The 24690-nt window shown below is 45.0% G+C and overlaps 2 protein-coding genes across 7 annotated transcripts in view; one reads left to right on the forward strand and one right to left on the reverse strand.

Moving 5' to 3' along the window:
• Window positions 1-565: 565 nt before the first annotated feature.
• On the reverse strand, window positions 566-6353 carry LOC117678313 (Zic family zinc finger 1). The gene is made up of 3 exons (XM_034439285.3): window positions 4265-6353; window positions 3010-3173; window positions 566-1893 (listed from the first exon to the last, which is right to left on the reverse strand). Exons 1-3 carry the CDS (start codon window positions 5253-5255, stop codon window positions 1696-1698), a joined length of 1353 nt encoding a protein of 450 aa, XP_034295176.1. The 5' UTR covers window positions 5256-6353; the 3' UTR covers window positions 566-1695.
• Window positions 6354-8479: 2126 nt separating this feature from the next.
• LOC117678314 (zinc finger protein ZIC 4) overlaps window positions 8480-24690 on the forward strand; it is a 32070-nt gene continuing 15859 nt past the window's right edge. For 3 of the 6 annotated variants that reach the window (XR_015728597.1, XR_015728599.1, XR_015728598.1), the window contains exon 1: window positions 19268-20726. Coding sequence is in view for 1 of the 6 variants with exons in the window: in XM_034439286.3 (XP_034295177.2) it covers window positions 19526-20726 (1201 nt within the window). In the remaining 5 variants the exon portion in view is untranslated. Of the gene's footprint in view, window positions 8913-11399; window positions 12096-19266; window positions 20727-24690 lie in introns of those variants that run through there. The other 3 variants (XR_004594988.3, XR_015728602.1, XM_034439286.3) reach the window with 3 other exon arrangements.

Consider the following 24690-nt stretch of genomic DNA (forward strand, 5'->3'; position numbering starts at 1 on the left):
GATTTAGGAATGGGGGAGGGGTGGAAATCATTACAAAGGAAGGACAAGATGTCACTTGTGGCCATCTTTAAAATTATCTTAAATAAGCCTCTCCAGTGTTTTGTTTTGTTTTAATTTTAATCCTCATATAAATAAATGATTTCAATCCTTACTGACTGCAGTAGTTTGGTACTATAATTCCCTGGTCAAGCATACATTCTGGTCATGTTCTTTTTTTTCTTCCTTCTTTTCTCCAGATGAAATTTCCTTTCTGCTAATATCGGTAGGACAAATTCAATCAATAATAATATACTCTATGCTTATGATGGCCAGTTAAATTATATTGCAAATGAAAACTTTGCTCCATAGGTTTTAACCTAATACGAATTACACATTACTACCATGTCAACGGGGACAACTATGCATGCATTTATCACATTTATATATCAAAGTTGCTACTTTCCTGATGACACCATGGAAGAAAAGGGGGGGCCAGGAGGAGGGGAGAGGGGAGACTCTCAAGTTAACTGCCAAAAAATCTAAGTTGCAGCACCCCAACCAAAGCAATAAGGATGCCTACCACAAATTACAGGATTTCAGAATCTTTAATAATGTACGAAATGTTACCAAACAGTTCTGTAAACTAAATTGTACATACCAATTCTTCTAGCCATAAATATTGAATATCTGTAACATGTATAACCAGACCTTTACATGCGGATAAATATGGAATTCGGGAAATATATACAATATGTGGTTGTATTTGCCAAAAGCAATGGACAGGTTATAGCTTATAGCTTTTTTTTTCCTTTCTTTCTTTTTTTTTTTAATATCACTTTACATACACAAATGTAACAGTTTGACACGCAGATCCAGGCTTGCACTATACGAATTATTTTGACAGGACATGTAACAACATTTTACTGCACTACTTAGACTGGACTTTGGAACGAAATGCTTGCACTTTATACAAAAGAAAAAGCACACCAATAATATTCTGTTAGGTTGACGTTTAGACTGTAATAATACAAAGTAATTCACATTTTGGTACACATTTACTAGAACATCCTTGCCATTCAGTACAAATAGTTGATCTTCTACCACCCCCCTTCCCCCCTTTCAGCCTCCTCCCTCTCCCCTCCCTCCCACCCCCCACCCCCAGTATATGCAAAGACCACCGTTTCACATAGCCCCTTATTTCAACTTGTGGCAGAACTATTTACAAAATCGAACAGTACATTGTAAGCTAGTATTTCTGTATTTACAGAAAACAGGAGGCAGCTGCCCAGAGAAACATGCAGTTGTGAGAGCTCCAGTCAATGGTCCCCATCTGAAAAGCCCTACACATGGACAAGATGGCACCACAAACCGGCCTTTCTCTCATACACAACAGAACCTTTTGGGCTTTGCTCTCCTAGCCTTTGGCCCCGGAACCAAAGCAAACAGCAGAAAAGGGACCAGAGAGGGAAAGAAACCAGACCTGGGGGGGGGAGGGGAGGGGGAGGGAGAGAGAATTCTTGATTTGGTTCACACCTGGGTCTATGGCAGCATTTAGATAGATTGATAGATTTATTTATTTATTTATATAAAAAAACAAACAAACAAAACACACACCCCCAAAAAAGATTCATCAATTTCAAAGTGTTCGTTATTATTATTATTATTATTTTTGAGTCTTTTAAATAGGTCGCTTTTTGCCCCCGTTCGTTTGTTTGTTTAAACGTACCATTCGTTAAAATTTGACGTGAGCGTACTGTGGCTGGACGTGTGATGGACCGCTGAAGATGAGGGGGATAAGGAACTCGTGGTCTGGTTTTCTGTGGATGGAGAGACGATGGTTGGGGGGGTTGACGATTCATAACCCGAGCTGGCAGCGGGAGAAGGCTGGGATCCCTGGTTAGAGGATTCGTGGACCTGGAAAAGAGAGAAAGAGATAACAAAGAGAAAAGCTTGACACGCGGGTGGGTGTGAATAGGTATCTACATATATATAATAGTTGTGTGTGTGTGTACATACACACCGCTTAAATATACACGTATACATATATACACACATCACTTAAATATACACATATACATATACATATATATATATATATACACACCCCATTTAACTATACACATACATACACAAATATACATATGCATGTACACGTACATACATGCATACACACACGTACACACAATGCACACTGCAGAGCTAAATAGTTGTGGATGCCTAACTGACAGACCAACGTGCATGCGCACTATCTCGGCTAGTTGTCCCGAATGCTAAGCTCCCCGAGCTCAATTCACCGATTGAACTCTATAGGCTAGGGAAGAGGGAGGGGGAGGAGAGAAAACGCCAGAAGTTTGAAATCTTGCTTTGCTAATCAGGATCGCAGAGAAACGTGGAGTTCTGAAGTCTCCGCCAGTTCTGCCCATTTCGCGGGACGGCCCGCCGTGTAAGAAAAATATGGGCCTGGCTGTCTCTCTCTCTCTCTCTCTCTCTCTCTCTCTCTCTCTCACACACACACACACACACACACACACACACACACACACACACACACACACACACACAACTGTTAACGCAAGCTTAACCAAGAAAACGGGAGGTTTCCATACCCATCTAGGTTCCTTCAAAGCACTACCATCTAGATTTTGCTTTAAATCCTTTTTCCGGAGCAGCGCCTAACCCCCGATGAATACGGAGCGGGACCCATTGTTGAGGCCGTTTCTCAGTGCAAAAAACCCTGGAATTGTTAGGTTTTTTTTGAGCCTGAGAGCTGGTGGGAGTATTCCCTTTATCTATCCTTTCTAGAGTGGCCATATCGTTGGGGACAAACTCAGTGTAGATCGAAACACCCTTGGCAAAGAAATAACCTCGGGGCTCTCCACTCTTTTCTCTCTCTCCCTCCCCCCCCTCCGAAAAAAGTAGCGGTGGTTTATAATCCAAGTCGGCGATGGGATAGGCGAGGCGAACAAGAGCGAGCGGAGGAGAGAAGGTCCCAGCAAGAAGCACGAAAAAAGCTAAAACGACCATTTTTACCTTCATGTGTTTTCGTAGGGAGCTGGGATGCGTGTAGGATTTATCGCACATTTTGCAGAGATAAGGCTTATCTGACGTGTGGACATGCATGTGCTTTTTGCGATCGCTACTGTTGGCGAAGCGCCTGTCACAGCCCTCGAATTCACACTTAAAGGGTTTTTCACCTATTGAAAAAATAAACAAGAACCTTCTCGTTACAAATCTGGGACTTTATGCGTCCTAATTTTTATATAATATAATATAATATATACACAAACATCAGATCGTTCCAATTCCAAGAAATATCGGGAGACGAAACTACATAAAAATGTTTACTGAATTTTTCTTCCACTTCAAGAAGAGACCCCAGGATTTCACCAGACGTGAACCTGCTGCAGCAAAACTGCCAGTCCAGTCTGGCAAGGGAAAATTCGCTGCCACTATTAAAGCTACACCTCCTCTTAGTTTACTTTCCCTTTTCCCTATTCAACCCTGGTCTACACATAATCTGATAGAACTTTATAGTTATCTCACTTCTAATGCGTTATACGCTTTGATTAAACTTCCAAGTGGTAACAGTGCCTGCTTCCAATTCTCGTATAAACTTATATGCCAGAATGAGGAAGGAAGGAAGGAAGGAAGGAAGGAAGGAAGGAAGGAAGGAAGGAAGGAAGGAAGGAAGGAAGGCCAATTTTTTAAAGGTACTGTTGATTTACGATATATTACAATAAACCTTTTCCAAGGGTAGCATGTAATAACACAAACCCATACAGCTCATATTACTTAAATTGGCCCACGTAATTAAATATTTACAGAGAAATAAAAATGATAGCAAGAAAAACTGGAATGAACAAGCTATATATTTAGCCAGATTTCTCAAAGCAACGCTGTCACACCAATTAATTAAAACCAATAAATTCAGACCGCTGCCATTTCCCCCTCAGCTCCTACTCCCGCCTCCCTTCCATCCCCAGCTGTTAGAACCTATATTTCCAAATTTCCTTATTTAAATATATATATATATTAAAAATGAAAAATGAAAAACTCTAGAGAAAAATACTCTCTTTCTCTCTTGTTCGCTTTAGCTCAACTTCAACCCGAAATTCAATCGCCTTCTTCGGCTACGATTGCTCTGGCAACGGGCCCCCTTCCAGGATTCCCGAGGCCTCTTCCCTTCCCGAAAAAACACTGTTGCGAACGGCCCTCTTTGAACCCCGTCAAGGCAAGTGAAGTTTGGCTTCTTTTGTTTTGTTTGTTTGTTTGTTTGGAGACGTACCTGTATGCGTCCTTTTGTGGATTTTGAGATTTTCCGAGCGAGCGAAGACTTTGCCGCATCCCGGGAAAGGACAAGGGAAAGGCTTCTCCCCCGTGTGGACGCGGATGTGGTTGACCAGTTTATATTTGGCCTTGAAAGGCTTCCCTTCCCTGGGACACTCTTCCCAGAAGCAGATGTGGTTGGACTGCTCGGGCCCGCCAACGTGCTCCACGGTGACGTGAGTCACCAGCTCGTGCATGGTGCTGAAAGTTTTGTTGCAGGACTTTTTGGGGTTAGCCAACTGCTCGGGTTCGATCCACTTGCAGATGAGCTCCTGCTTGATGGGCTGCCTCATGTAACGAAAGAAGGCCCCCGCTCCGTGATGGGCTGCCATGTTCATATTCATGTGGCCGTAGCCGTGCAGTTGGGGGGATGCATAATGCTCGGAGCGCGGGCTGGTCACCTGCCCATATTGCTCCGGTCGGCCGTACATGTCTCCGGAGAAACCGAGGCGCATCTGCCCGTTGACCACGTTGGGCGACGCGTGGCTCGTGGCTTGCTCGTGGAGGCCCGGGAAGAGGAGATGGCCCGCCGCCTCGCCATGCCCGTGGGGCCCTCCGAAGCTGCCGGCCGCCGAGGCGAAGAGGCTGTGTTGCGCGCTGGCCGCCGCCGCCGCTTCCCCGAAGCCCCGGTTGCGAAAAAGAAAGTCCCGCGTGGAATTGAAGGCGGCCGCGCTGGAGTAGGAGCCGACGTGGCCCGGGTGATGGTGATGGTGTCCCAGCGCCGCCGCCGCCGCGTAGCCCGGGGCCTGCGAAGTGAAGGCGGTCTGGCCGGCCGAGGCCAGCTCGTGGCTGCTGGGGTTGAGCTTGAAGGCGCCCATGCCGGCGTCGGCGAAGGGGTTGATGCCCAGTCCCACCTCACGCTCCGTCACATCGCCCGTGGAGTGGTGGCGAGAAGAGCCGAAGGTCGTCACACCGATGGCTGGGTACTGAGGTCCAGCATCCAGGAGCATTTTGTCCCGCTTTGCGGGCAGCTGCGGCAGCGACCGCCGAAACAAAAGTGATTGATGGGGGCAGGGAGGGCGGGGGGGATAAGAAGAAGGAAGCAGCCGCCAACAAACGGCAGGAAAAACGGGAAGGAAGAGCCGCTGCCGCCGCCGCCGCTGCCGTCGCCGCCAATCCAACCAGCTTCGCCGTGCCTTTCTCTTGCCAAAGTCCGCGCGACGATCAGCCACTAAAGCGACCGCATCAGGAACTCCCCTTTCGGCATCCGCGCACCAAAAACACACACACACACACACACACACCCCAAAAGGAGAGGGTGGGCGAAAGGGTCGGGTGCGGGGGGGGTAAAGAAGGCTGGGGGGGGGAGCGCCGAGGAAGCAGTCGAGAAGCTGCGAAAATAAAAGAAAAAGAGTAAAAAAAAAAGACCTCGGCGCGCGCACAGGCAAAAACCGATTGCGCCTCCCCCCAACTCCTGCCTCTCGGACTGCACTTTTTCGGGGTCTTCGCGGGGAGGAGGGAGAGAATTCAGGAGACCCCCGCTCTCAAATAACAATAGCCCAAAGAGAGGAGGAAGCAGAGTCTGGCTGGGAAGGAAAAAAAAATCAAAACAAAAACGAAACTTCCTTTAGTTCTTTCCTTTCTGGATTTTTAAAAAAACAGAAGCTAGAGGAATGTAGAGAAGTAGCGAACAATTTTCAATTCTCTTCCAGTTCTTTCACTCTCCGCCCCCCCTCGTCTCTTTTTTCCCCCCTCCTTTGGCTTTTTCCCCCCTTCGCTTTCCTTTTTTCCCCCTGCTTTGTTTAAAAAAAAAAAAAACCGGCGCAGATCATGCACAATATTGTCTTTTGCGGTTTATCTTCCTGGGGAGAAACTTTCACCTCCTCAGCCGGGCGGTGAACGCGAGACTGATAGCGGCAATCATTCCTGCAGATAAATGAATTGAAAAGACGACACCGTCGCCCCCTCCCCCATGAATGGGAGAAGGGGAGGAGCTACGTGGAGGCCGACGTCGCAGTTCATTGGTGCCTCGCCATTCCTACTTTCACTTGCAACTCCCTCCTTCCTCTCCAATTAAGGGTGCACAAAACCTCTGCTCTGTCCTGATTGGTTCTCTCCTCTCATCAATCCCAGGTATTGTGAAGCCGAGTGACATCGCGTTTAACAAACAGCTCGTACAGGAGTAGCAACTTTTTATACCACAAACATATAAAATATATTATTTTTATGCTGGAAAATATTTCCAAAGCTTTTCCCCAGGTTTGTTCTGGAGATGTAGATGTCCCTCATGTTCTACGTTTTACTTTTTTCTTTCCAAGGTGCTCATGGGTTGGCGCTCAAGACCTTTGAACAACACTCAACAACTTTTTAAGGGGCTTGACCATGGAAATCCTTTTGTGATCTGCTCCTTTCCCACTTGCGTTTACTTTTTTTTTTTTAACCTCTAAGGCTCTCCCCAAAGTTTGTGGTGACTTGTTTAGATCTTGTTTTAAAACAAGTCTAATATCAGTGGGAAAAAGGCAATAATATGTTTGATTCCCCCACCCCCGAAAACAGTATTTAGCACCCATCAAAAGGCAGGTGGGTGAGAGCACTTTTGCTTTGGCTATTTTGTGTAGTGCTTGTGTTGTCTCTTTTTTCATACTTACTTTGTGTGTTTTTCCCTCCCCTTTCTACTTTTCTTTTTTTAAAAAAACGACTCTTTAATTCAAGATTAAAAAAAAAAAACAGTAAATTTTCCCAAACTTGCTTTTGTCTCTTCTATGCTGCATGAAGTTCTTGGATCCTGGGGTTTTATAATGCATTTGAAATCCTCTCTAGATAGGAGCAGTATAAATTTTCTGACGCTCAACCGTTTCTAGTTCACAAATCAGTCACCCTTGTCACATTTATTGAAATTCCTCAACTTGCCACACCAGGACGGTGGAAAAAGCAGGCGGCGCCTTTGTTGCTGACCAAGCTTGTGATCGCCAGAGAAAATTTACTTACCTTCAGATGAGTGAGCAGAAAAAGAAATAACACTCCCTTTGATTTAGTTAGGAAAATGCAGACATTTGGATTCAGTGCAAACATACAACACTTGCTTGTTTTCTAGATGCAACCCCTCGATTAACCTGCCTTTCCCCCAACTAAAGTCTATTGAAGAACTGCGAATAGTTCGCCTTTGTTCCTGTTACAAAGAGCCATTGACTATATATTAAAATGATTGTCGAGATGGAGAAGTATGGCTCTTAAAAACCACCTTTGTGGCTCAATCATTTAAAAATGCAACTTCTAAACTCTTCTTTGCAGTTTTCCAAAATGTACATATTTTCTTTCTTTCTTTCTTTTTTTAAATCAGCGTTAGTTGAGCATCTGCTTTGCTTTTAATTCGGACCCATTTTCTCCCAATATCCAGAAATTTAGAATTGAGGGGTGGAGGTGGTTAAAACCAGCTAAAACTCAGAACCTTTCAGGTTTGTTGAACCAATGGGAGCTTTCCCACAAAAAACGCATCCTTCCAATTGCCTGTTAGGTGCTGTGAAGCAAATTCCCCTGGCAGGTCTAGGTGCGTGATATAATATTCAATGTTTTAAGAAAGGCCGGGGGACGCATAGCAAACAGATTTTTTTTTCCTTCTTCTTTAGAAACCTTTTGCTGTGATATATAGTACAAATAAATACTGCACGCCAGATATTCTTGCAGAGTCAATACAAGAGAAGGGAAGATTTTTCAGAGCATTCTGGTCTGTAGGTTTTCCTGGGTTTTCGCTCCCTTCTTAGCGCTAATGTTTGGGTGAAAAGTAGCCTGGCAAACTAAACCCATAGAGCAAGACTTCAACGCCTTAAGCAACAGGTTTCAAGCATCTCATCTGGGTAAGAAATGTGTCTCGCTCTGGTTGCAAGTATTAGATCTGGCCTGAAAGGTGAAAGGTTACTATACTTAGCATGGTTAATTCCAGGGCTACCAACAAGAGGAGAATCTGGGGGAATATTTTGTCTTCGGGAGAAACCTGCGCACCTTTGCAGCTAGCCGAAGAGAGAGCAAGAGGGTCTTCGGGACGCAGGGCATCCACTTAAAACCCACCCCAAGACTTTACCTTCAAGGAAGAGTGCCGCCTAAAAATGACAGCCTGGTTGCTTTGTTTCTTCGCTTGTTTATTTCTCCGGGTTGTTGGGGGTGTGTGTGTGTGTGTGTGTGTGTGTGTGTGTGTGTGTGTGTGTGTGTGGAAAGGCGGCTGAGCTAGAAACTCCATTTGTGCCTGTGTGCGAGTGAGCGCTGTATGTGTGCAAGCATTGTGGGTTGTAGAAGGGATCAAAAGTGGGATTTGTGGCATGTTCTCTGCAGGAAACCAGAGCTGCTCCAGTTCAAAGCCACATGCACCAACGTGACATATAAGCCATTAAAATACCGTCCCGACGTTTTATTTCTATTTCATCATGCATTTCCCAACTATTTTCAGAAAGCAAGAAAAGAAGAAACGAAGGGGGAACTTTCCGACCAAGCACCCAAGAGGACTTCTGGTTTGATCCACCCGCTGCCCACCGACCTAATTCTCTCCCCGCCCCAGCCTCTACTCCCATCTCCTTGGTTTTTCCCTCTGTTATGATTAGATTCTCTTATTTGTTGTCAGTCCGGGCTTGGTAGAACAGAAATGAAGGGATCTCGCTTTCAACAGGTGGAGTGGGGTAAGTGATTAAGATGGAGGCGGGGTGGGGGGGGAAGAATGGGAGATGGGGGAAATTGGGAAACAGAGATTCCAGTCAGCTTCTGGCAGACCAAACTGGGGGGTGGGGTGGGAGCGATCTGTTCACTTTTCAAAGGGTCTGCGTGGGTACACCTGAGTTTAGGAAGCTTCTCTTCCTCTCTCTGTCACACGCACACTAACACACACACACACACGAGAAAGAGAGGAGGGGAGGGAGAGGTGCAGTGTGCACCCACGAGTCTTGACCTTTCTCGGGCACGTGGGTTATGGGTTTAGCACCAGTTCCTTTACTGGAGACTGTTTTGCAGGTAAGCTATCCAGATCCCTACAGCTGAAGGCGGGGTGGGGAGCGGCATATTCTTTCTCTCCCTCCCCCCCCCCCGGCTAGATGATCAGGACTTTTTGAGCAAGGCTTTTCTCACGCTGCCCTGCCGCGGGAGTTAGCGCGTCTGCTGCTGATCTCCAAAGACGCCTCTTAACAGGAGAGCAGACAATAAACCAGCCGGTTGCGATAGAGGCGGCGGTGGCACTGAAAAGAAAGGGGAGCCGGTTCCTAACGCTCGAAAATGCCCCCTTGCGCTCCTTACAGAAAACGTGGGGTTTCTTCTATCGGCCAGCATCTCTCCTCGTTTTGTCTCGGGCTGGAAGAGCTGCCTCGGAAGCAGCCAGAGACTGACATGGATTTGGTCAAGCGCGGCTCTTGCTCTTGGGAGACTCGGCATCGTCTTCTCCCGTTCTCCTGAGCAGGGAAGAGGGACTTAACCCGATCTGCGGGGTGGAAAAGTCTGGCGGCCTTTCATAACCGAATCTTCCACTTAAGGCGTTTTCCTTAAGGGAGCGCTGAGCCTTTAAGAGAACTAAGTAGGATTCCTCTAAAACAATGACAACCAACCCCCCTCTGCCAATACATACACTCTTTCAACCCAGTTCTCCTTTGGGGTCTGGCCCTTCCTTCCCAGTGGCGAGAAAGGTGAAGCCCACTTCATTTCCTTGGCTACTGTTGATCATGTAGTTAATCAGTTTGGATAAGTGTTGAAGGCTCAAGCTCTTGAAGTGGCCGGCTTTGGAAACACCCTGGAGGTTGACCTCTGACCTGCGACCGGGAACATGTGCCAGGCCCACAGTATCCGGAACAATGACTTGAGTGTGCAACCTTGGGAAGGGGTGTGTGTGTGAACATTGGCTTGCTTTTCCTTTCAAAGGACTAGTCTTACCTGATTTCCTAACCAGCCTTGGTGGAAGCAGCTGCTGAGGGCATTCTACTAGTCTGCAAAGCTCTTGAAATAGGTATCTGGCCTGCCTGCCTTCCTCTACAAGACCAATTTTAAAAAATCAAATTAATTTGATTCTTGTATATACCCTCTATGTAAACCATTTTTTATTTTGCTTTGCTTTAGTTAGCTTTTTTTTAAAAAGGAATTTATCATTTCTAAAGAACATGGGACATCTATAGGACCTGATACTGCCTTTATACTGCAGCTTTCCCAAGTTGTAGTGCTGCTGTCTCAGAGTGAATTAGCTAAGAAGGAAAAGAAATAGATTTGCAAGAGGTTTATTGGAATGACTGGCTACATCAAGAATCAAGTTACCAGCAAGTATTTGCTTACAGCTAAACTATTTTTAGTATGGAAATAGAAGTCAGGACTATCTAGCCCATAGTAGAAACTACACTTATTCAATATGTAAACACAGGTGTCATCTGTGCCAGAAGCCCAACACATATGAACCTCAAGTCTTACTTCATCACATTTTCAGAATGTTGGTCAAAGTTTTAAAAAAAGGAAACAAAAAACTCAAGAGTAACAGCAAGCGTCCTTCATTAATAATGAAAGCAGTGCATTAGAAACTGTTTTTTGGGGGGAAATCTGTTACACGGATCCTCAGATTAAGCCCTCTGCAAAATCTTTTATTTTGTGAGAAAAGTGTGTTTGAAAATTAGACATTGAAGTGTTAATGAATTAGTCAAGGGAATTTTGAAAATGTTCAGTTTTCTTTTAAGTACTGTAACACACCTTCTTTACTAACTCCTTGTAAACCTTATTTTAGCTTTGTTCACGATATTTGAACAAATGTAACTAATTGCTCTAGCTTTAGGTGTACTTTGATGTTTTCTTTTACATTATTCCAGTGCTTGTATAACTGATTACGAGTGAGTTCAAACTTAAAAGTTTGAGAAAAGCCTTCTAATTACAATATCAACAGTAGTATTGATATCTATTTCCTATATAGCATTGGCCTTTAAAATTATAGCCCACATAGAAATCCGATAGGGCTTTTTCATATATGTGATTCTGATGAAGTAGCATTCCTTAACTTGTCCCCATTTTGCACCTATATTCCATATCTACAAAGAGAACTTTCTGTAGCAATGCAATCGTGAAGTCATGTCTTCTTGCCGTTTTGTGTGTCACTGTTGCGTGCAATTACTTCTTCATATTTGCCACTGGTGATAAAAGTTAGGAGGTGTGTTTGAATTTTCTAAAGGCACCTCTTAAATCTGGGTCTTTGCAGTTGAAGCCTTGTGTCTATCGCAGACAGCCATTGGTTCCCCCTTTGAAATGTAGAGACAAGGCATGTAAAAGCGGCAGCTTTAAAGTACCCCCAGCCATCTTGAGGGTATTTGATTTAAACCTGAGAGAGTATCTTGGATTCGGAGGGTCTTGAAAATGAGACCAAGTTTAATATTGGCCCTGAAAAGTCCATAAACAATGCAGCCAAGTTGGTGGTAGGGCTTCTTAATTTTCTGCCAGGAGGAGTGGGTCAGATCAAAGGAAAACTGGGAGGGGGGAATCTCCTTTCCTATTTCTCTCTAAATCATTCTTAGACCTGCTCTGTAAAATATGCTCAAACTTTTGAAATGTTTAATTGTAAGCTGGTTCTCCCTCTTCTCGCCCTCCCTCTCTCCCTTCCTTTATTTCTGCCGTATTTTGTAGACACAAAGACTGAGTTCCAAAACAATGTGAGTCTTTTATTCTGGGTGGGGGAAAAAAGGAGATTTCACGCCATTCTCAAATTATTTATCACTTGCACATAAGACAGCCACTTTAAAAAAAAATGCTACTCCTCTTTCCTAAACAGGAACCAAATCAGAAAATAAAGTACAGCATTCACCTTGAAATGAGAAAAAGAAAAGGATTTTACAGAAACCTTCTGGAATATTCAAGTAAGTTAAAATATGATTCCTTATACTTGCATAAGCATAACTCAACAGTGTCCCACCAATTCCCTTTCTGTTCATTCAGATGGTCTAGATAGAATGTACCTTTGGTCCCAGTTAAGCTACATTCCCTGAGCCTCTGTTTGTACTGTCACATTATGCTATGACATATTCATCTTGCATTCATTAATGGATGATTTGATTGAAATGAGGTTTGACGTGTATTTGGATCTTATTTAAAAAAGAAGACTTTGATCTTGGAGATTGGCTTTACATGATATATATCATTGTTAGCTGCCGCATCAGCCTTCCATAACGTGCTAGCTTTCCAGTGTCCACCATGAGAGGACTTAAGCAGAGTATTGACTGACATTTTAACTGACAGGAATACCTTAATCTGGAAGGAGTGGATTAAGTATTCTATTTGAAATTAGCATTTTATTGGGCTGGTCTTTCAGCTTTTAGACTGGAAGAAGGATGGAAGAAAGGAAGGAAGGAAGAAAGGAAGGAAGGAAGGAAGGAAGGAAGGAAGGAAGGAAGGAAGGAAGGGCTCTACGACCTTCCTAAGAGAATAAGCATCTCTACCTGACTTCTCCATCCTTCCTTGTTAGCCCACTTAAAATATGTAAAAAATACCCGTCAGTAATAAATGGGAAAGGAAAATGGAGGATGGAAAAGAAGCTTTAACTTTCTCTCTTCTTTCCAAAAATCACCCTCTTTCAATAAAAGAGTGGGCCAGCATTTCATCCCATATTATTTCTCTGCCCTTCTGAGGCCTTTCCAAAGTCACAAAAATCCTTCCACATACTATCTTCTGGTGAGATTAATTGGGTAAATTCCTGGTCTTCCTTACAGTCTTGCCCAGGAAGCATGGATTTCCGTCTGTATTATGTTCTTAGAGCCCATAACAAGTCAGTTAATCCCCACAGAACATGAGATTTAAGTGGGTTGCTACCCTTGAAATCATTGGCATGACATGGAGTGTTGAAAGTAGGAATTTCCATTGAACCAAGTTTGGGATTCAGTTTGCCTTCATTATAAATTCTCACATAAGCACTGGATAATAAAACTAAAATTTCAGGAAAGGAGGGATGCTTTGATTTTAAAGGAGAAGCGAGCAGGGGGTAAGGATGGCAATGCTGCATGGAAATTCTTTCTTCACGAAACTTTCCTTCTTCATAAGTGATGAAGACCTCCTCTGAAAAGGTCACCCCTTCCCTACACAGATTCATTGACCCGTCAGAGAGACAGACATAGAACTGCGGGGAAAGTTTCTGAGGGTCTCAATTGCCCAGAGAATCCGGCTGTTTTAACCAAAAGTTAAAAGGTCAAATTCTGCTAAGCAGCTACAGCCGAACCAGCTCTGTTTAAGAGATGGGGGTAAAAGAAAGCACGTGTGACCAGGCAGGCAAACCCCTCAAAAGGCTCCATATTTTCTACGGTTTCTTTCTCCCAATGGGAAAGGCAACAAAGTCACAGACTAAAATGTCCTCTGTTTTGTTTCGGAGATCTCGTGTTGCTTGAGAAGGAGAGCAAGTGGGACTCCTCGAGTCACTCCAGAGAACACCGTTAAAAGAAAATTGTCTATGGGATCAAGCTTCTCCTCTCTGCATTCTGCCATTCTCCTTGGGTAGAAATGCAACCTTCTGCCTCTTCCAGCTCCTCCAAAGGAGACTTCGGGTCCTTCAACACAGCAGAGAAATGGGATATATATATATATATATATATATATATATATATATATATAAGGAATGGGCTTCCCTCCCTTTCCCCCTCCCCACTCACCCCCAACAGCAGTGATCCTTGAAAACTTAAACTGAACCTTGAATTCAAAGGAAGGATACATCTTAATCAGTTGATGACAGAGGTCGGGAAAAGAGAGGGGGGGGGAAGAATCCAGTCCTCTCCTGCAAACCTACAGGCCTGTGTCGGCGGAAGGGAAAGTCCTTCAATGGGCCGACTTTCTTAGGATCTACCGGTAAGCGACTCCCGAAGAAAGCCGCCGAAATCCACCAACCAACTTGATCAGTGGTCTTCAGTGGCCGTGTCTTTCGCTTCGTTTGTACACCAGTTGATGCACAACCCACTGGAAAGTCTCGATTTCTTTCTTTCTTTTTTTTAAATTAGACAGCCTTTGCTTTCCACATATTTGGACTCTTTGCTAACCCACCACCTGGCAGGGCAAGGTAATATCCGCTCCCCCCTCTCCCCTCCGAAACCCCCAGCCACTCAGCCCCACAGCGCGCCTTTAGTTATTCGCACAGATCACCCAAGGCTGCGCTTTGGACGGAGCAATTGCCGAGACAAACACACACACACACACACACACTCGATTGTAGTCTTAGCGGGGTCGGAGGGACAACCTAACAGGACCCGGGAGCCGCCTGCAAACGGGACCCCACGAGCTTCCCGCTCGCCTTGCTCCTTTCTCGGAGGCCCTTGCCAAATTGTAAAGCAACCGGGCCGCCGCGCCGAAAGAGAGGACGCCTTGCGGAAAGCTGGAGAAGGCGAGGATTTCTTCCCGGGGCCTCTCGGCAGGCCTTGCAGCTGGGCCCCCTTCAGCGGGGAAGGAAAGGAATCCGAGCTCCCTGGAGCTGGCAAGCCAAAGAGCCAGACTTGCCTTTCGGGATATTTTAAAATCCTGCTTCTGGCGATAACGCAACTAGGCGTTATTCTTGGAAAGGGCCGCTTTCCTTGTCATCAAGTTCCTCCGTTCCAGTATTTATATTAGAAGCGGAATCTCTCCTCTCGGGGCTCTGACAGTCTTAAAATACAGGCGGTGAGGGGTGGGGGGGGAGGAATACCTGCCAACCGGATTTCTGTTAAGTGGTGGGGGGGAACCTCGAGCTCTTCTGCAGCTCTTAAGGTTCATCCTAATTTCTGCGGTTCAGGGATAGATTGGCCACACAATGGCAGAGCTCGGACGCCCGTGGAATGGGCGCACTTTTGTCTCCGGCATTCTGCGGGATAGCAAGGGAACTTCGTTCAGGACCTCCTTCTCTCTCTCTTTTTATTTTCTCCGCCTTCTGATCTTGGGTACCACAACCCTCCCTCTCTGCTCTCCTCTCTCTCTCTCTCACACACACACACACACTCACTCACACACACACACATACAGATATGTCTCCCAAGGTACACAACAAACGCTAGGAGTGAGAGCACTAACTTCACCTAATCTAATGAGAGATACACCATGGGCCATTTCTTTTCCATTGGATTCACGGAAGGCGAGGGGGGAGTGGAGGGGAAACCCCTGTGTGAAACCTCGGGGTTTTAAGTAAGAGCGGATAAAGCCATTAGCGTTTGACAAGAAGCCATGCCAATATTTTAGAATGGCCTAAGCCAACCGATGGTAACATAGGGGCTTTTTAAAAAAAAAAATTGATAAAGTGTTCCAGATGTTTTCTCTCTTGACTGAAGACTGTCAGGATTGAAGGATGTCAAGTATGTAGAGATGGAGTGATTGTAAGGAGGGGTGAGGAAAACAGCTTTATTTGGAAATCCCACTCAGTATCTTTGTAAGTAACCAGCCTACCAGAGTCTTGCTTCCTGTAACATTTGCCTTTTTTTTTTTTGCCGTAACCTCATTCAGAGACCGTCAAGGATGGGGAAAGAAAAACGCGAAATGTTTTTGGCTTTAGGCAAAAGCGACTATCAAAGGACAGTTGTCTTGAATGGCTGGGGGTGGGGTGGGGGTGTTAGATTGTCTACGTAAACATGTTATGTAAGGACAGTTAACTGAATCCAAGATGGGTTAACTTTTTCAGTTCCTTGGGGCATATAAGTGTGTGTGTTTGCATTTGTGTAAAATATTGATTCTGCTGCCTTTCAAAATACTTGGAGTTATAATCCGAACAAAATCGGTCAGAACAGAACTATCTCTCTGCTATAGATAAAATAAAATTTTTTAAAAATATTAAGATTATTATCTGTGAGGACTTCTAACATTTAAACTCAGAATTCCAAAAATTCTCAGGAGAATATTAGAAACAAGTTGCCAGGAAAATATAGAGATATATTTCCTAATTTGTTTGTTTGACCGCTTACCTGAAGTTGCTTGATAGTGGCTTTATCAAGGAATGGCTTGGAAACAAGGTACAAAAATAAGCTATCGGTTATAAAATAGCTTTAGATGTATTGGAAATGTGTGTGTGTTTTCAATTGAATGGCTGGAATTATTTCACAGTAAAGCGAAGCATATGTTTTGTTAGAAATATTTTAAACATTGTGTGATAACATGTTCATGGTACCATGGTAACTAAAATTCTATGATGGTGAGAGATAGAAATATAATATGCTTGAATCCAAAGGTTGACTTCTTGAAGGATTTTCATCTCTACCACTATTTTTTTCTATTACTTAAATTTAATATGCTTTTCATTATTTCATGAATGGATACTACCTTGGGTGGTGAAAGCTTTGGTGACTTCATTGAGAATGTAGTTGACCAGAAGTATTTTCGCTGAAGTTCACTCGAAGTCCTTGTTTCATTGGGGAGGGGGGGATCCCGCTAAATTCAGTGGAAGTACCTAACTCGAGTGAATATCGGGATGGCGTTTTAAGAGTCTTTCTCACTGACCCCTCAGGACATTTGCACAAAGGAGCTGAGTGAACGGTGGGATTATCAGAGAATTGTTTTAAAATATATATTTTATGTTTTAAATATATGTTTTAAAACATATATTTTACCATTTGTTTTCAAATGCGAGATGGATAAATGGGGCTCATTAAAAGATTTTAATTGGAAATTCACGCACCTGAGTGTAGGGAAATCAAACGTGTTGAGAAATGCAGATAGCTGAGCTGAATTTAAAAATGAAGAGGGGAGGGACTCCTTCCACCCGAGTAGGCTTACTCTACCGTAATGGTTACCTCCTCAATTTGGGGCTATGAAGTTAAAGGCAGAATTCTGGAAGCAGCATGTTAAGGACAGCGGGGGAAGGGAGGGGGAGATCCTGAATTCACACAAATCAGGATAAACATTTCTCGGAAATGTTCCAAGGCTTTAAAGAGACAAAGGCATTCCGGCATTTATTATTTTCATCACAGACCCAATAACATTACAGTCATTTTCCGCCTCTCTTTTGCCAGGAGGGTAGAGTATGAGTAACTTCTGCCTGCAATCTACAGGTTGCTTAATTTCACAGCTCCCTGCTCCATTGACGCGATTATTGTTATTCCCCTAACTAAATGGGAGCGATTGCCTAGGAGAGAGAGAGTGAATAGATCAATACAAATTTCTCCCGCTCCCCATTTCCAACCCACACCAGTACTTCAGGGGATGGATATTGGAACTTCTTAAGTTTCAGTAAACTTCCTGAAATGATCAGCAAGATTGGACTTGACTATTGTTGCAGTCACTTGCAAGCAGTGGCGCAGTTTAAAAATAAAGCAAATAATGCCACGATGGAAAATGGGGTGCCTGGGAAATAGGGTACGAGTATTGTTTTTACGGTGTTTTTTTTTTTTTTTTAAAGGCTCGGCCCTCTGGGCTGCCAACAAGTGTTAGAAATCTAAATAACTGTTTGCTCAGCTCTACTTCTCAGAATACTTTCTGAATGCAAAAGCCTGCCTTTTCCTCATGGTACCCATTTATGTTGGGAACCGGGAGCCTCTCCATATCTGTGTGTGCCATTTAAAAAAAAAAATCGGTAGTCAATCTGGGGGTGGAGTGGGGGGTGGGGAAACGACCCAAGTTTGGAAAGCATCTTCTAATTTAAAACATATCCAGGGAATTGCACAAAATAACCGTGTACGATCTCAAGAGCTAGCCCCTCCTTTTGAGATGCTATCACTTAACTAGGTGCCATCCCCTGTCTGTTGGGGAACGCCGAATCGGAGCCCGTTGTCCGAAGCCATTTCTAACCCGGGAAGGCTCCAAGAAGAGAGAAAGCGAGCGGAGGCGATCTTGTAACGCCTGGCGAAGCCTTCTCGGGGCAGTCTCTCTCTCTCTCTCTCTCTCTCTCTCTCTCTCTCTCTCTCTCTCTCTCTCTCTCTCTCTCTCTCTCTCTCTCTCTCTCTCTCTCTCTCTCTCTCCCTCCCTCTCTCTCTCTCTCTCTCTCCCCCTCCCTCCCTCCCTCCCTCCCTCCCTCTCTCTCTCTCTCTCTCTCCCTGCGGATTCCCGCTGCGGTTTGGCCTGGCCCGGGTTTCTTTCCCACTCCAGCCCCAACAAGACTCAGACCAGCGCGGAAGTTTTGAGAGAAGCCGCGCCTCGCCTCGCCTGGCTCTCTTTCTCGGTCCCTTCCAGCTTTGCGGCGGGAAGGAACCGCGAACTAGCCTTGAAGTTAGCCTGGAGCCAATCAGGCCCCCTCGGCTCTCCATAAAAGCATCTGCTGATGAAGAAGAGGCTGACTGGGACAGAGCAGAGGCCCGGGCAAGGGTGGAGGGAGGGAAACCGTGAAGACTTCAGACGAGCGCAAATGAGAACCGTAAAGGCTCCAAGCAACTCGGGGGAAGGGCGGGAGGGCAGGAAAACGGGGCGACTCCAAGCAATGGATCGGGGACCACCAGCGGGGCGCAGGAAAGGACGGGGAAGTCAGCAGCCAGCCTCGCCTTTGCGCATTCGCAGCCGCTGTCGTGGCACCACTCCTCAGCAATTGCCCAAGAGCGCTGAACGGCACCGAGACCCTTTCGACTTGGGCCGGACCCACTTTTAATTCTGTTCATTAAAACGCAGGTGAAAACTATCTGCGGGGAGGCAACTACAAACAGCAGCAGAACCGGCTCGGCGGAGCCGTGCAGAGCGGAGGAGCAAAGAAAGAGGAGGGAGGAAAAACGCAAAGGGTCTTTTGGAAATTACCCACCAAGCACCGCGCAAGCGCAGATCTCCTTGTATCCTCTTCATCCCTTCCCCGCCCTTTTCCTCCCCGCTCCTTCCTAAATCTTTTCAGACTTCAGAGGGGACCTGTCATCGCTGACGTCGGTCAGGCAGCTTCGGCCAATCGGAGGCCTCCCTGATTGTTTAAGCGCTCCGGGTTGGAGCCGAGTCTATGAAGCTCTATTCAGTAGCCTCCCAACGTCCTGCTGCTGCCTCTCAAAAGCATATGGGATTCCACGTAGGCATTAAAAAACAAGGGGGAGAAAAATCTACACACCCCCGCCCCCAAAAAAAAGGGATGGGGAAGGGAGAAGGGGGAAATAAAGAGAGGGGAGAGAAAAAGAAAGGGGGAGCAAGAAGAAGCAGCAAAATCAAAACAAAGCCAAATAGTGGAGACCGAGAGATTGGGAGGGAGGAAGGGAGAGAGGGAACCTTTCGGGGAAGCGGGGGGGGGGGGAGAGGAAAACTTTCGCAAAAGTTTTTTTTCTCTCTCTCTCTCCACCGCTGGCTTTCTCCCTCTCTCTCCCTGCCTTTCAGGCGCCCTCGCTCGCTCCCCCTCCCCGCTGTCAGGTGACTTTTTAGAACTGTAGAACCAAGTGAGCTTTGGGGGAAGCCGGGAATGGGGTCGGCGGCACTTTCCAAGCGGAACACCGCGCTGAAATTAGTAGGCTTGGCAGGGGATCCTCATCCTCCTCATCCTCCTCACCGCCATCACCACTCCCCTCAGAGCATGACAGGCTTCGCCGGGGATCCCCATTCCATCGTTCCCACGCGCCCTGGGGAGCACCCTGGAGAATCCCGCCTCGGTTTGAGTCCATTCCGGTCAGAACACTTGGGACACCACCATCATCATCGTCACCACCACCACCACCATCACTCTCCTCCTCCACCTCATCACCCAGCGGCCCTTAAGCTCTGTGCTGACCCTCAGCCTCGCTATCCCGTGACAGGCCCAGCTGAAGTGGTCCCGCGTCCAACTGGAGCGTTGGGCCCGGCGCAGTCAACAACAGTCCCTTATGCGATCCCTCACCCAAGCCAGGCTCTATCGGCAGGTAGAGATTTATTCCTGCGCGGGGATCTGACTGCCCCCGGCATGCCAGGGTTCTCTTATCCACACTCCGCTGCTCCAAGTTCTCATCACGGAATATTTGTCTCAACAACAGGTAGCTACCCCGGACACCATGCTCCCCACCACCACCACCACCTCCACCACCTCCACCACCTCCACCACCACTCGGAAGTCGGGACTCATTCGCTCCTTACTGGACTCCATCACCCGGAGCAACCTCCCCATGGACCTCCAGGTGGCCATCTAAACGGACAGATCAGGCTGGGACTACCTGGAGAAATGTACGCCAGGTCTGAGCCTTTCACTCCAGGACCAATCTCCCGGACAGATCCTTTCGCGGCTTCCTCCTTCCACGGCTACAGTAGCATGAACCTGAACGTGAATCTAGCGTCCCACCATGGCCCTGGGGCTTTCTTTCGCTACATGAGGCAGCCCATCAAGCAGGAGCTCATCTGCAAGTGGATTGAACTGGATCAGACGCCCAAGAAATTATGCTCGAAAACTTTCAGCACCATGCACGAGCTGGTGACTCACGTCACCGTGGAGCACGTTGGCGGGCCCGAGCAGTCCAACCACATCTGCTTCTGGGAAGAGTGTCCCAGGGAAGGGAAGCCTTTCAAGGCCAAATATAAACTGGTCAACCACATCCGCGTCCACACGGGGGAGAAGCCTTTCCCTTGTCCTTTCCCGGGATGCGGCAAAGTCTTCGCTCGCTCGGAAAATCTCAAAATCCACAAAAGGACGCATACAGGTCAGTATAGGTTGGTCTTGCTCCATTACTGTTGAGTCCAGAGATCTGCTGATGCACGTGCACTTCTTCCTCCTCCTCATCCGCCTCTTCCTCTTCCTCTCCATCCCCTCCCCTCTTTAGTTTCCTTCTAATTAGACTTAGAATTAATTAAAGCTACAGTAGTTCAGTAAACCCTGCAGAAGGGTTGGTTTAGATTTTTGCTTTGCTTTTGCAGCATTTGCATGTGTGTGTCCTTGTATGTGTCTGTGAAGAAAGAAAGAAAAGGAAGGAAGGAAGAAAGGAAGGAAGGAAGGAAGGAAGGAAGGGGAAGGTCCAGAATTTAAGATGGCATTTTTTATGTTTGGGGAGGAGGGAAAGAGATTCCAAAGCCCTTCCAAGAAAATAAATACATCCAATCTTGAGGCAGGAACTTGCAAATTAAGAGCAGACAAAGGAAACTGCAGATTGTCTAGGCAATTGTGAGTGATGCCACTGTGCCTTCCTTGTGAGAAAAACACAGCTGCACAGTCCCCCCTTTTTGTTTGGGACCAGAAGCCCTGAGGATAGTCCCCCAATGCTCTTTACTTCTTTAATGTTTGTATGCTTGCAAAAAATATGAGGTGGTTCATTTTTGGAACCTGGGAAGTTGGAAATGATGGCAGGGATGTGCCTTGGATTGAAGGTGGTAGTGATTCAGTGTTTCTGGGCTGCCCATTTGAAAAGGTCACTGGCCAAAATTCTATGAGAAGTCTACATTAGAAACTTTGGAGTTTTTCTTCCTCTAGTTAACATGAAAAGGCAAGCTGTCCAAATGAGACAATCTTGCAATATTTATGCTTGACCCCAGTCTGCCACAAAAGCATTTAGAGAGAATAAATGAAAACTTAGAAAGTTTTCACACTTCAGGATCCTCCCCGTGAAGCCTTACACTGTAAATGAGATTGGCAGCCACTGTCTGTGATTTTGCTGACTTCACCCAACTCCTCATTTTTTCTCTCTCTCTCTCGCTCTGGTTCAGCACAAGATATTAAATAAGCCTTTTTGCAAAATGTAATCCTTTTTGGGATATAGTTTTATACACAGTCTCCTGTGTGCATTCCCTTTCTACTGGGCAACCCTACAGAAATGATGAATCCTAGTTCTTCCTTTATTCTATTCTGCCATTATAAAGCCTATTTGCTTTAGCGATTAAATGATTTTGCTCTACTCTTCTTTATTCCCATCTTACCGTTTACCATATAATTATATTTTTGTTAGATGATTTATATTATTTGGAATATTTAATCATCAATAACAAAATATTAATCAAAACATCTTCATGTGGGTAAGTAGGAAGCCATTAAAGAAGATACTTTATTCCTCAATCATGGTGCCTTTTTAAATAAGCAAACTTTTAGTGCCCTTTCACTGCCTTCTCTTTTGAAGTCTCTGAAGCAGAAAATGCTCAATTTCTTGTAAATTTGACCTACAGCAGTGCACTTGAGCACATGAGAAAGATGCCAACTCATAGGTTTATTATATGATATAACCTATCACACATGATCTTTTGCCTGAGCTTCCCACATAATTTTCTTTTAAAGGGAATGGTGGTGTAACCAAGGCCAGGGCATACTAGTCAAATTTTGTAGGCCTAATTGCAGAATCATACTTTAGGTTGACTACCCTAACTTGAAATTCTCAAACCCAAATATGTTTAAAATAGTAATAAACCTTCCAGGAAATTATTCATGGAGAAAATTCTAGATTTGCAAGGGGAAAAAAATGCTTTTGTCCAGTATTGACAATGTTATATTTCCTAGCACAATAGAAAGAAGCAGATTTCTGAAGCAGAGGGGAAGAGAGAAAGAGAAAGAAAAAGAGAGACGAGAGAATTAATTCCCAATAGAGTGGCCCAGTGGGAAAAAAAAACAGAGAAAGCAAAAATCACTTCCTTACCATTAGAGCTGGCCAGAGACATTTGTAACCAAGGAGGATTTTAGGCCGCAGTAAGGAGGGTCTGTTTTAACTTGTAATTTATAGCAGTAAGCCTGGCAAAATAGATCTTCCTCCGCCTTCCCTTCCCCCTCGAGAATTTTGCAAAGACTTTAATCCAGTCCCAGTGTTGGAAGGATTATGCTAAAATCGCCATGCTGTACCGTCTTGCACTCAGCAGCCAGGCCTGTGAGAGCTACAAGTGGGGGTTAGAAGATGGCGGTGCAAATTCCATGGGGCTTGCACGCATGCCCCTGCACCCCCCAACTTCAATGCTCTCCTCCTCTCCACCCACCACCAAGGTAGAAAAAGGAATTTTTCAAAGAAAGGCCAGAAATGGTTTCTCTCTGCTGTCTCTTGTTTGAATAACACATACTTCTGTACAGAAAACAATCCTTTAGTTTTACTCCAGGGAACAAATGCTGGCAGATGTATTTGTGGGACTAGTCACAGCAGTGAGCATCCACTTTTTCTCAAATCAGCCCTTGTGTTCAAAGCCAGCTTTCAGTTTTGGTTTTGGTCTCAATTCACAAACTAGCTCAGGGGTCTCCAACCTTGGCAATTTTAAGCCTGGCGGACTTCAACTCCCAGAAATCCCTAACCAGCTTTGAATTCTGGGAATTGAAGTCCTCCAGGCTTAAAGTTGCCAAGGTTGGAGACCCCTGAGCTAGAGGAATGAAGGAAGGTTGAGGAAGGCAAGTCTTACATGAAGGCAACTCATTCTCTCTCCCGTTGGCAGGAGGGTTTACGGCAGAGTTGTTCCCCTGGGCCTCTTAACTTCCAGCTTGCTTGCACTGCATTACATGGATCTCCTTGATTTGTTATTTCAGCTGAGCAGGGGAAGGTCAAACTGTTTCTGTACGAGGAACTATAATTAAAATGCTTAAAGAGCCATCAAAATATAAGATCTTTCTTTTAATTTCTCTCCCCCTCTTCTTCCCCCCCCCTCCCCATTCATCGGCACACCAATACAGAATTCATGAAAGGGAAAAAACATCTTGTTAGGTTCTTCTTTGCAAAAGCCATTGTTTTTCTCTTATGGACTGAGAATAATATTTAGATTTTCACCAGTATTCTGGAAAATCAGCAGCTCTACAGTTTGATGCTGGGAATTTTGTAGTCATTTTCTTTAAACCTTGAAACCTTTGCAATCATTAGAGCCATTTTGTTTCAATGTCTTCAGTGATTTTTTTCAATGAACAGTGACTTTAAAAACCAGTTAACTTTGTAAATTGGACATATAAATAGGATTTTCCATTTTAAATGCTGCTTTGCACTGAAGTCAAAATATATGATCTGGACTCTTTCAAAAAAATATCTTTAAGAAACGCTTAACACACAAACACAGACATGCATACACCAGTAATTTCTACTTTTAGAAAACAGGATCTGGCTTTTCATATCATATTTCAATATCTTTGTTATCATTTTCTGCCCATTTCTGCATTCCCACTCTCAAATAATATATCCATGATTAATGGAAACTTCAGAGCACGTGACTGCAGCATCTTGGACTTTCTATAGCTCACTGTTGTTGTTGTTTTTGGCCTAAACCAGTCCTTTTCCAGGGCATTGGTCTCTCTTGCCATCTCTCCTTCCAACAGCACTTTTCCTCCATTCATCCAGCATACGGTATTTAATATCATATCACTATCCTAATATGATCTGCTGAACTTCATGAAAGCTTTGCATTGTCCTCAATGCTCTCTACCATTCACTTCCTTATCTAGGCATATATTCCCCATGCTATTGTTTATGGCAGGTCTTCATGAAAACTGAAAACTTGGCTTGGACACCTATACCCATGAAGTTCATCCTGGCTTTCACAAAAATAAAATAATGCTGCAGTGAGCCCTCTAGATTTTTAGGCATCATGTATTAAAGTGGCAAGCAACCAAAAAAAAACTGAGTTATTGTCAGATTCTAAAAAATATTGCACAACCTTCAGAGAAATTAAGAGAAGCCAAACCTGAGGAAATTATACAGCCTATTTTGAAGATGGACAATCCTGATT

The sequence above is a fragment of the Pantherophis guttatus genome, chromosome 6 (assembly GCF_059756535.1).
Source record: "Pantherophis guttatus breed Tessera chromosome 6, ASM5975653v1, whole genome shotgun sequence".
NCBI lineage: Eukaryota > Metazoa > Chordata > Lepidosauria > Squamata > Colubridae > Pantherophis > Pantherophis guttatus.